The sequence below is a fragment of the Petromyzon marinus genome, chromosome 2 (assembly GCF_048934315.1).
Source record: "Petromyzon marinus isolate PM22_M1 ecotype Great Lakes invasive population chromosome 2, UKy_Petmar_22M1.pri1.0, whole genome shotgun sequence".
Taxonomy (NCBI): domain Eukaryota; kingdom Metazoa; phylum Chordata; class Hyperoartia; order Petromyzontiformes; family Petromyzontidae; genus Petromyzon; species Petromyzon marinus.
This window is the reverse complement of record NC_133668.1, coordinates 1,137,458-1,150,076: the sequence shown is the minus strand read 5'-3', so window position 1 is coordinate 1,150,076 and position 12,619 is coordinate 1,137,458. Positions and strand designations below refer to the sequence as shown.

The window sequence follows — 12,619 nt, the reverse complement described above, 5'->3', positions numbered from 1 at the left end:
GGAAAAAAACTCGTACACAATAGGCAACGTTTCGGGCAATAGCCCTACATAGCACTTTTTTTGTTTACTTTGAGGCAGTGATATTGACGAATGCGAGTTTGTTTATGTTACCGAGGTGCTTGCTTCCGATGCCATTCGTGTATTTTGTACGATGCAAGCCGTCGTTTCGTGTACGTGTCTCATCGCCGAAACTTGTCACTTATCTTCCCCAAGCACATTCGAAATGTCTCCTGCACGGTATCCATGCTGTAACCTGCGAAAGGCTTTTGGTGTTGGGGGTGGGGGGAGCACTGCACGGGAATTGTCTGGGGGGGGGCACAACTCCGGGTTGCCAAATTCATCGTTCAGTATGTGAGCCGCACCTCCACTGTTCCACCTCCCTGGTAATTAACATTAATGTCACCTTTTGTTTTTGTGAGTGCTTTGCAGCAGTGACAACAAAACAACGTTTTTTTAAATGTTTTTTTTTATTTCCTGCTTATTTAAGCAAAGCACGGGTTTACATGGAGTAGAGCTCATGGCACTATTTAAGAACAGCTTTCATTTACACATTTTGTACAGTTAAAGTTTGCTATTTTTATTATAAAGTACAAAATATAAACTATATGATATATAATATGAAGCCTTAAGATCATAAATATAAATCAATTTTAAGTGTCATGATTTTTAATGTAAAGGAGATATATACTGTTAGCAGTTTGCTAATAACACTGATTAATCCAGTGAGTACATGACACGAGTTGACGCGTCAGGAGCAGAGCCAAAAAACCGGCAAAAAACTCTCAACACGCGTCCACTTGGCTTTGGGAAGAACGGGTTGTTAACCACCACACAGGGTCCCTTTGATAAGAGGTTTTTGGGTTAGATCGCGTAAATATGTCGTCAAAACCCGCCACCACCCGACACAGCCAACTGATGAAGCTAGTTGTAATAACTGGCGAAACGTCGTACTCAGATTGTAAATGTTGTGGCTTGGCTCTCCAACACACCGGTGTGCTGTACTAGTGACGAATTGGCCACGTTCTGTTTACGTGACAACCCTTACGAGTTGGCTGTGGCGAGTTTTAACGACACAACATTTATACATTTACGCGATCTAACCCAAAAATCTCTATTGTGGATGATATTGGTCGCGAAAGCCTTCTACGTGTTAAACAGAGTCCCTTTGCTTCTCCAAACACAACACACTTTGCTTCTGCAATGGAGACATCTGCATACATTCGTGCGCACGTCTTTTCATTTGTTTTGGCGCAAGTCGCTCCTCCGCAGCAGCCGCGAGCCTCTGTGGCTATGCCCCTGGGCGAGATTTTAGCAGAGGCAGCGAATCCGAGGAGGGTTACACGGTCACCACGTCGACAACGCATTAAACCAAGTACATTGTTTAAAAAATAGAAACCTAAACGTTAAATTAATATCATCATCGTTTATTTCTCCCCCCCCTTTAAGTTGCTTCGTTATTTGATTGATTGAGAGCGCTAATGAAACATTACAAATGACATTTAGACAATTTGGAGATCAATTGTATAAAGGGAGCCAGATTTTGTGCACAACATTCACTTTGTTAGTCCACCCTCTTGCCACTCTGCTGCACATGAGATTGGTATTTGCGATTTATTCTTGAAAGGAAAGACTTTTTACGCGTGCTTGTCCGTGTCAAATCCATTGTAACCTTCTGAAAAATTCTCCACGCATTTCATTGTTACCACCCTTCTGCGAAGGTTACACTCTACAAGCGCGGCATTTGTTACGAAGTTGTATTGGATATTAAAATCCTAGACGGTTGCTGGGTAATGTAATTGTTCATGCGTTTTTTTATATATATGATGGATATAATGTGGCGTTTACATTAGCCACGAACACTGAACAACACTCTTAGCGTCGGAGGGACACAGCCGCTGTGTATTGGACAAAATCAGTCGGTGTTATAGGTGTAAGGTTATCGGTGTTCAAGCAGACTACCCCACCCGTTTGCTTCGAGGTGCAGGCATCTGTCGGTCAACCCACCCCTGTGCGTCTCGCACAGCATCGACAAACGTGCAGACTGCCAATTTGGTGTATCGCTTTGTACAGAAACAACACGATCGTCCTCAGGTGGGATGAGGACGATCGCTTGTGTGGCGATCGAAACATCGTGATCTATTATTATTTTTCTACGTGACTTTACCTAAAGAACCAAATAGTATAATTTCAGATCCTTTTGCGAGTTCATTTGCATTATGTGCTTGTTACGTAACGCCAACGAACTGACATTTGAACTCCTTCCTACCTTTTGCGCGACCAAAAGCGACCTCGCCCGATGCGAGGCGACGCCACCGCGTGGTGGCGAACGGGGGGGGGGGGGACGTGACGTCACAGGGAATGGCACCACTCCCTGTGACGTCACACCTTCAGATTCCGTGCGAAAACAAAACGCGTTTGTATAATCGGGAATTGGGGACGCGTCCCTCGTGATTACGAAGTGCGGATTGTTTCCCAGGTAACCAGCATGATACGCTCATGTTTACGCATATTACATCCGAAATGTTTACGTTTAACTTTTTTCAGCGATAACAAAAACGTGTACGTAGAATATAAGTAAATTATTAATGAGACCGCATTTTATGAATCGTAAAATAAAACTAAAATATTTACAAGTAATCCTCTGTTCTGTCCCACCCAGTGTATTTACCTCGCCCACCCCTCTTATCCATTATTCACACAAGGTAAAAGAAAAATATCCGTTTGAATTTGAGTAAAAGGTGCCCAAATAACCTGCAATGGGCTGAACAAGAAAATATAAACCTATGGGAACCTACTATGCCCTCTGTTTTGTGAAAGCCTGTGCCACGTGTACAACACGGAGGTACATGCTATTTTTCAGAATAATATTCGGACTATTTATGGATTGACACGACTCATCCATTGTTTAGCTCTCACCTGGGCAGACTTTCCACTAGGGTGACCAGAGGTGACTGAATACCTCCACCTAAAACCATTACGATATTTTATTTCAAAGCAAAGCAAAAAAAGTTTGCACTTTGGCTATGAACAGATTATACACAATTTATGAGAAGCTTTCTGTGTTACAGGAAAGCGTAATAAATATATTTTGAAGAGATTAAAAATACTTCTACCTTTTTACTAACATGCACACATTTCAAATGTCTTGCTTATACTAGAAGTAAAAATCACAAAACAAATACATGATCATAAAGCTAAATAAACTACAGTTTTGTACAAAAAGTTATTCGGAATAAAAACGACAGAACTCAAATGGAATGCCGGCAAAAAATATAACTTTCAAAATGCAGGTTTCGAGAATGCAACGAGCATTCCCAATCAATTTAGGTTTCGTAGACTCGTGAAAATGGCTTCCCTTTGACAGTTGCATTTGTCAAGGAGTGTTTTAATCTCATATCGTTATTATGCAAGTGCTTAATTGATCCAACATCCGTGATTTGGTGTGTGGCTGTTTAGGTCCAACCATGGTGAGGCTGTGTGTGATCTGGAATTGTCTTTTCCCGTAAAAACATTTTTGATAAGAGCCACATCACGTGGTGCAGTGCTTTATCAACATTATCTTTACATTATTTGCAGGATAACTGCATGACAGGCTGACCCTTCTCCTCATGACTTTTACTCATAAATCATTAAATACACAAGATAATTGAATAACAAACAACCGTACTGTTGAAGCTCTTGACATTAATTTGGCAAAGTGCTGACCATTTTATATATTTCTACCTTGCACATTTCATTGCTGTATTTCCAAGCATGCCAAAAGCGGATTACAATTTTAGTGTCTCATTATTGAGCAGCAGCTGAGCTGCTGTTTCGTGATGCAGCAAGATGTCTGGAAATCTCGAACAAGTGCCTCGAATAAAAGCTTTCGTTAAGTTCAGCTCATTGCTTTTTTTTCTTTCTGCACAAACGTTGCGTTTAACCAATTAAGCAAACCGCCTAATCCCAGCATTTGAATACATGTTTTGGCAGTGTGGTCCTGTTTTGTGAGTGGCACCGATCAGCGGTCTAGTGACGAATCGTGCCAAGTGGGGGCTGGTGTCACGAGGGAATCTTCACGGGGTCGGCGCTGGCTTCGTGGACACGTTCTGTGACCCGAGCATAACCTTTGTGACAAAGTTGACGATCGCGCCGGCTGGCTGCTCTGGCTCCAACTCGGCAAAGAGATGGCAGAGGTTGTCCGTCGTGCTGGCCTGTTTCTTTGCCACAAATCCAAAGATGCTGAAAATTATTGGGGGGGGGGGGGGGGGGAAACACGTTACTCGGATTACATTTTACAATGGATAATAATTAAGAGCAGTCATTAATTCAAATAATTGTATAGCCTGTCCACGTAATGTGTACATGTGGCCTTGTTCAGAGTTTGAAGTTAGAACAATCTTATTGATGATTATTATCACTCAAGTGTGTGAATGTGGCTGTAATATTGATGTATAGGACTTAATGCCGAAATATTAATTTTAACAGAACACAAGTTGAAGTAAAGCATTTTAACAACTAACAACACATGCATGAAAAATCCAAACCAAAATTAAAAACAAACCGCTGAAATAACGAGTTACATCCAGCACACATTGATAATGGATACTGTCACGTTTGTCAGTCTACTGTAGGTCGTTAAATCAGGATGCCCTTTAGGTGAACAATCTTGGAAGGCGTTCGCGCAATTTTACGTACTTTGCAGAGTTGCTTCCATTGTTCTGCCACCTAGAGGCGAGAGAGAAAAAAACGTCGATATAATAATTTGGCAAATAAACACCGAGTCCAAAGGAAGTGCCATGTGGAGAGGCATGTTTAGTTTTGTTTTAAATACGTTTAATTTTGCTCGTATTCAAAAGATGGAAAACACAGCTGCACGAGGTTCCTATTAACAAGAACAAAATGTTTTTGTACCAAAAGTAAACAGTCACTCGTGCGACCGAGCATTTAGCGCTAACCTGACGGCTAACTCATAACTTGGAGGCTTTGGCCTCTTTACATTAAAGGGATAACAGCATAACTTCGTACCAATACTGTGGTTCAATTGAATCAATAAAGCGGTTGTTTTTTTCTTAATGAGAATTTCCTATTTGATTATGTTAAACCACTAGAGGAAACACACAAGCTTAAATGCAGTCTAGATATATTCACACCTGTATTACAAACAAACAACGAGCAAACGTACTTTCTTTCTTGAGGGTCCAGGTCACAGAAGGTCACTGTGATGGATGGGTAGTGCCTCCTGAAAAAGAGCCTGCAGGAACACAAAGCAACACGGATTAGCTGCTGCTAATCACCAGTGATAAACACAACAATGCAGCATCGCTGATTTCCTGCAACAAAGTTAAGTAACGTGGGCCACTTCATACCGCCCTGCGAGTTAAAACCCAGCTGATTGTAATCATGCAAGGTACGAGGAACTTATCAATGTATGCGGTATACTCGGCAGAGCTTGTGCTGCGTTTCATCAGATTGCGTGCTGTGTCCTGTAATCTATAATTATTTTTACCTTGTTTACCCAGGAAGTGAGTCTATGGACTTTTTCAAGAGCCAAGTTTTCGCAGTAGGTGGCAATGTTGCTTTGTGTAATCGATGCAGAATAGGGGAAGAACAAAACAAGCTTCACGCAAAAAGGCACCCGAGTGAGAAATCGAACCCAGGTCCCTTCTTGCCGTGAGGCGCAAGTGCCACCACCGGCACCACCTTGCCACTCCGTGCTGAGGACTCGCAATGGTTTTGTCCGCATTAATGTTTCTCGACCAAACGCTCGGGAAATAGCAGCTTACTTGCGCTGATTGTCGGTCAGGGTGATTCCCTGCGCCGACACCTTGAAGTGCACCGCGGTGGCGGCCGGTGTAGCGGCGCTGGCCTCCAGCACCTCCCCGACGGCCTTGGCGATGGCCTGCGGCCCCGTCAGAGACTCCATTTCCACCGAGCCCAAGAACAGCACGTTGCATGCTGGAGGAAGAAGAGGGCGGTGGTGAGGGAGAGGAACGCATGCCAAGAGCTAATTCTCTTGAGACGGATTCTAAATTATTACTCGTTTAAGTGAATGCCCTCCCTCTAGAAGGAGCTATGGCACAGTGGTTAGCGCACTGCTTTAGGAACCCGGCATCCTGAGGTCAATATCTGGACAGTGAACATCCACGATGAGACATATATGGACCAGTCGTGGTCCCTCCCCCACACCGACCCAGCATAGTGAAGTATAGTCAAACAATTCCCACGACCAACGTGACATGTGGAGGCCTTCACCCAGAAGTTAACTGACAAAAGGGCTGAACATTCCTTTATGCGCTATAATTCACAACGCCTGCTGGACGATAAAAAAAAAGTTTGTTTTGTATTTTAAAACCAACATTTATATATATGTGTGTGCGTGAGACTGCTCCTCCAATGCAGTTGCGCGCTTTCACAGAAAGCGTGGCCTTGTAGTTGGCTACACGGCGGAGTGGCCACCTACCGGCTCCTTGCTTCAGTAATTCTGATGCCGAATTCGCAGTGTTGGCTTCACTGCTGTCCGTTTCGGAGCACTCCATCGGATCTAAAACAGGAGGAAAGTCATCGGATAAATGACGACCCAACGATTTAGTGCCACAGCTGTTGAAGAGAGTATATTCCCCGCAGTGCTTGGAGATGGGAGGAACATTTAACAGCGAAACACTTTTACTCCCGAGTTAACAATTATAAAGTTCTGACTGAGGGTAATTTCACAAGTGGTCCATCAGTATAAAAAAAAAAATCCTGGAAATCATTATTTAAATCGTTTTCACAAATAAACCGTGCTTTAAATGTTAAGCTACACAGCTGCCTGTGGTTTATCGCCTGTAAGTAATTGTGCCCCCGAGAAGGAGTCATAATATGATTCTGACGAGGACAGATTGGTGTGGTTGTCACCTTTATCGGGGATAATGAGCTGACAGGGCAGCGCCAGTGGGGTGATGGAGTGCTGGTAGACCAGAGCGGACAGACTCCCTGTGCAGAAACACAAACAGCGCACTCCAGCACAAGCGGCCACGTGGGCGTGCAGGGTTGCGGTGAGCATCTCCTCGATGGGTCTGCACCCACGGGGTGACGTTTGTGTGTGTAAATATAAACGTATGCATGTTGAACTTCTTTCACGCCATACGTAGCCAGCCATGCTCATCGGAGGTGTGGGGGAAGGACAACAAACTAAACACAATAATTTGTTCTAAAGAAATGAGTTTTAACACTAGATTTTAAAGTGATGGGTGTGGTGGGCGAGCGGTTTCTCTGGTGGCCTCACCGAAGAAGGGTTCGTTGGGGCATCCCTTTAACCTCACGCCCTTGGGAGTCGATTCAATCAAATAGTGCCGGACCAATTCGTTGGCCAGGTCTCCTACGAAAACAAATTCGAAATGCAATTATTCAACGTGACACGAAACGTTGAGAACACGGTATGCAAAACATAACTCCGTATCAAAAACTAAATGATGACGTACAAAAAAAATGTAAGAATTTATATAACCGCAACGACTGCATAATCTACTATAGGAGAGTGATACTTTTATGTATAATTTACCTTTTTTGGTTTGCTGGAGGACGCTCGGGGGGGGCATTGCCACCTTAACAGCCAAACCGTAGGCCCCGCGGAAAGAGTGGCTGTCCCTGATGATGAACGAGCCTGGCTCCGAGTCCTTGAGCACGGCAATAGCTGCAACAGGAGGAGGGTCACGTGAGCCAACCTCATCCCGTCGCAATTGTGACAATAATGACAATTTCTACTTGTCACGCACCGCACAGTACTCACTCGCTCTCAGAGACTGAAAATGACTCCGAGGCGCGAGGAGCCACAGAGAAACACGCGGTGAGCCCGCACTGACATTTGCCAACGTTTTATAGATGGAGGTGTTTATTGGCCAATTCATGAGTGTTTACATTTGTGAGGAAACAGGAGCACTCTGAGGAGACTGCGGTGGTATGAGGAGACTGGTGGTGGTGGTGTGAGGAGACTGGTGGTGGTGGTGTGAGGAGACTGGTGGTGGTGGTATGAAGAGACTGGTGGTGGTGGTATGAGGAGACTGGTGGTGGTAGTGGTGGTGTGAGGAGACTGGTGGTGGTGGTATGAGGAGACTGGTGGTGGTGGTGTGAGGAGACTGGTGGTGGCGGTGTGAGGAGACTGGTGGTGGTGGTATGAGGAGACTGGTGGTGGTGGTGGTGTGAGGAGACTGGTGGTGGTGGTGTGAGGAGACTGGTGGTGGTGGTGTGAGGAGACTGGTGGTGGTGGTGGTGTGAGGAGACTGGTGGTGGTGGTATGAGGAGACTGGTGGTGGCGGTATGAGGAGACTGGTGGTGGTGGTATGAGGAGACTGGTGGTGGTATGAAGATTCTGGTGGATTGTGGTGTGAGGAGACTGGTGGTGGTATGAGGAGACTGGTGGTGGTGGTATGAGGAGACTGGTGGTGGTGTGAGGAGACTGGTGGTGGTGGTATGAGGAGACTGGTGGTGGTATGAGGAGACTGGTGGTGGTGGTGTGAGGAGACTGGTGGTGGTAGTGGTGGTATGAGGAGACTGGTGGTGGTATGAGGAGACTGGTGGTGGTGGTATGAGGAGACTGGTGGTGGCGGTGTGAGGAGACTGGTGGTGGTGTGAGGAGACTGGTGGTGGTGGTGTGAGGAGACTGGTGGTGGTGGTGTGAGGAGACTGGTGGTGGTGGTATGAGGAGACTGGTGGTGGTGGTATGATGAGACTGGTGGTCGTGGTATGAGGAGACTGGTGGTGGTGGTATGAGGAGACTGGTGGTGGTGGTATGAGGAGACTGGTGGTGTGCCTAATCTATGAGTGTCGCGCGTCACGTCCTGCTCTGTAATGTGGATGGTGATGTCACTTGGACGTACCTTGGTCTCTTGAAATGTCCTTTTTGTACCAGTACTTTGTAGTATCTTGGACAAACTTCACATATGCTCGAGTTTCGGCACTTACATCTGAAATTAAAAAGGTTGAAATTGAATGTGTTAAGACGAAAAAAATATATATATAAGATGTTACAGTATATGCTGGTGGGAAATGTACTCTTAAGGTCATGTAATAATGATAACCATAACATATACGAATGATTGCCCTAAAATGTATACACTCGCAATTGCTCAGGAATTTCCCTCGTTCATCGTGGCCTTGAGCAAACAGCACACAAACACCACGCACAGCACACAAACGCCACGCACAGCACACAAACGCCACGCAACTGTGGCTACCAATAAAACCACGACAGCATCACCCAGCTACAGCGTAGGTGACCGGGAACACATTTTACACGCACGACAGCACGCACCGCTGGGGAGCGAGGTGACGCTGGACTGCCTCGAGAAGTTCGCATGCAGGGTCCCGGGCAGCGTGGAGGACGGTGAGAAGCAGCTCATGGTGGGCGTTCCACTGGCAAGCGGCGACGGCGATTCCCGATTCACCAGCGTGTAGTGCGGCGAGCTCACCACCCAGTCTCCCCCGGGGGGGTACCTCTTCTCCGGCAGCGCGGGCTGCTGCTGCAGCTGCTGCAGGGCTCCCTCCACGCTGCCCTGCTGAACCGGGTGATCGGACGATTCCTGCTGTTGACCATTGCCACCGAGGACGGGGGAATTCGTGGGAGGTGTCCAGAGGTGTTGAACGGGAGACCCGCGGTACTGCCAATTCTGTTGCGGGTGACCGTAGGTTTCGGCGCTGTGGTTGACGCTCGCATGGCCTTGGTGAACCTGGCCGTCTGCGTTTGATGTCGGAGACCCGTGGTGCTGCAGGAGTATGCCACCGGCGTTGGGCGCCGAGCCGATGGCCTGGGCTTGGGGGGCCTTGCCGAAGGTCCTCGGCTGGCTGTTCACGGAGAGACCTTGGGGGCTCGTGAGGCCTGTGGCAGGCGAGGCCACGTTGCCGGGAGAGTTGTAAGATTGGGAGTTGTGCGATTGGGCCCCGACGCTGTTCGATTTCTGCAGAGGCGCCTCGCTGCCATTTCTCAAGTGCGGCCGGCCTCCTGCGCCCATCCCCAGTCTGGACCCTAAAAAAAAAAATGTTTCAAGCAAACACACGTCACTTACGTACGTACGTTGCATGTTGAACTTCTTTCGCGCCGTACATAACCAACCGTGCTAATCGGAGGTCAAGCCAGGAAGGGTAAAGGCTTTTTTTGTATTTGTCATCTTAATACAATACTGGCAAAAAGCATCCATAGATACGTCAAGGCTTTAATGTACCAGGGAAACACTATTATGAAATATATTTTTTAAGCAGAGTGGTTTGAGATTGTATCCACCGCGAAAAAGTTCGAAGCGCCAGAAGCGTTACGGCCAAGCGAGCTCAAGAAGAAAGTCCGCAAAGTAATACCGCTTTCACATTCACGCTCTCGCCATCGTGCGGCAGATTAATTCTCTCTTCAAACCGCTGCCATTGTTCACACCTGGCCCCGGAAATCTGCTATTCATGAGGGTGGAGATTTGGGGGGGGGGGGTTTCTGCCTCGCTTTGATTCCTAGAAATGCCACAGACTGCTGCACAACAGTAGAGGACAGTACTTCAATAGTGCGTGGGAAGCCTCCAGGCAACGACACGCAGGAGCCGAGAGATCAGCCATCTCTCAAGGATAACAGTCTGAGGGGGGGAGGTTATGACACAACCACAAGCCACGGCTCCAGGAGCGGAATTAAATAATTTCTTGCAGATTTGATAACAGTTATGAGGCAATGTAACGCCGTCCTTCAAGGTAGTTTTACAAAATAGTCCTTCACATCGTTTGCCAAACTGATTTGCTGCGTGGGAGAAGAATGGATGTTATTTGGCTTGATCTTGTCAACACATACCAAAGTGGCGTGGTTATGTGACCCAACTCGACTCTCTCTCTCTCTCTGTCTGGCCAACACGTTCAAAATAATTGCTAACACCCACGGCAAAATGGTGATAACATAATGTGCGTGACAAAAGTGCTTCCAGTCTTGCCCTGCCGCTTTTACTCTCACCCTGGGGCCAGCTCGGCTGACGGTTGCTGTGGAATGCAGATTGATAGCTAAGAGTGTTAGACCAACACCGAATTTGAGATGCTTTTTTTCCAATAATTTTTAGCAGTAGACACTTCGTTTGACATGTGTTGGCAGCGTGTAACTAATGTGCTGTGTAATTGTTTTTTTCTTCATTTTATTCGTGTATGGACGCTCCTACACTTCGTTTTTAAATACACCCTGTTAATAACTTGCAGGCCTGATAGGGTTATTTCACAAAGCAACATGACGGAAAAACCCCACGGGGACGATGCAAGAATGTTACGGGCATGTATAACTTACGTAAGACATCCATTGAGACAAAGTTGTAGGCATATGCGTCAAGTAGAATGACAATCAAGAAAAAGTGTGAGTTTCACTAAATTTGCTTCATCCGAAAATAAATCCGATTTATAAACCGCAACATCAACGTACCTATCGTTTAGTGGTGCAAGAATGCATCAATTAACATTCATCCTTAAACTCACGACAAATGCATCAAATTGTAGGTGTAAGACTTGTTTTTACGATAATTTATGCCGCTCAAACGAGAAACTCGGGGCGGAGCTAATTTCCACTGGAATCTAAGAGCCAATGGTGGAAATTCCACATTCCCATGACAAAGGCCATTCTCCCCATAGGACAACTGCTGTAAATAAAGCGGTAGCTATTTTATCAACCCCCAAAGAGGTGATGGGCAGAGTTTTGCAGCCACCCAAATGGGCGAGCCAAGCACGAACGACAACCCGGCGCCACCCGGCTGGATTAATAAACACACCACGGGTACACGCAGCGATAAGACTCCAGTGTAAGAATGCGCAGGGAGATGTACAGCGGGATAACAAAGCCGGTTTTTGCTCGGCACGAATCGACGGGGAAGGGGCAGGAGTCTCACCCAGGCTGGGGCTTGCGCCGTAGCCCCCCTCGGGGGGGCTGTACGAGTGCAGCCCGGGAGTAAACGGGCTCCCGTACATCCCCGGCGTGCAGCGACCTGCGGCACACAATGAGTCCACCAATTACCAGGGGGAACAATCGGGCGAGGTCAAAAGCACGCAGCCGTCGCCTTGACGTCCGAGCGGTGGGGGTGGGTGGGTGGGGGGTGCCGTGCTCATCGCCGTTGCCCGCTCGACCCACCCTGGTTCACGTACGGCGTGGGCGGGCACACGGGGAACGCCGGAGTGGGCGGCACGCTCTCCTCGCGCCCGCCCGGCACCGGGGTCCCGCCGCCGCTCCCCACCTCCGCGCGTTCGGACCTCGGCCGCCCACCGGCGTGTCCCTCCGAGTGCTGCGATTGAGAAAGAAAAATCGACGATGGCAACGGCGCGGTGGGCGAGCGGTAGTGAGTGCCGCCGGGGTGGGGAGCGGTGAAATCGGCTCGCGTGTAACCGCCGGGTGAATTGTTGCGTCGCGTGATTGTGAGAGATGGTGATGGCTGGTGGAGGTCTTCATCCAGCAGTGGATTGATCATGGCCGATGATGACAAAAGCCAGTGAAAAATAATACAATATAAAAAATGCTCAATGAAAAATAAACATTAACAATTTTTATACATGATTGCAGAATTCATGCCTCTACATTACTCAATGTTGTTAGATGTTGTACATTATTCTGTGATGTGTATGGTTGCCTGTAAAGCACAATTTATTCAGCTGAATGTTTTTCCTG

The 12,619-nt window shown here is 47.1% G+C and overlaps 1 protein-coding gene across 9 annotated transcripts in view; it reads right to left on the bottom strand.

Moving 5' to 3' along the window:
- Window positions 1-448: 448 nt before the first annotated feature.
- Window positions 449-12,619, bottom strand: part of LOC116950193 (tensin-3-like) — a 133,326-nt gene continuing 121,155 nt past the window's right edge. For all 9 annotated transcript variants that reach the window (XM_032967808.2, XM_032967779.2, XM_032967799.2 and 6 more), the window contains 12 exons: window positions 12,089-12,239; window positions 11,850-11,945; window positions 9,272-9,982; window positions 8,838-8,924; window positions 7,523-7,654; window positions 7,247-7,339; window positions 6,877-6,954; window positions 6,443-6,523; window positions 5,766-5,937; window positions 5,165-5,233; window positions 4,678-4,707; window positions 449-4,221 (listed from right to left, as the gene is read on the bottom strand). In XM_032967808.2, coding sequence (XP_032823699.2) covers window positions 4,056-4,221; window positions 4,678-4,707; window positions 5,165-5,233; window positions 5,766-5,937; window positions 6,443-6,523; window positions 6,877-6,954; window positions 7,247-7,339; window positions 7,523-7,654; window positions 8,838-8,924; window positions 9,272-9,982; window positions 11,850-11,945; window positions 12,089-12,239 — 1,866 coding nt within the window. In that variant the 3' untranslated portion in view covers window positions 449-4,055. The remainder of the gene's footprint in view (window positions 4,222-4,677; window positions 4,708-5,164; window positions 5,234-5,765; window positions 5,938-6,442; window positions 6,524-6,876; window positions 6,955-7,246; window positions 7,340-7,522; window positions 7,655-8,837; window positions 8,925-9,271; window positions 9,983-11,849; window positions 11,946-12,088; window positions 12,240-12,619) is intronic.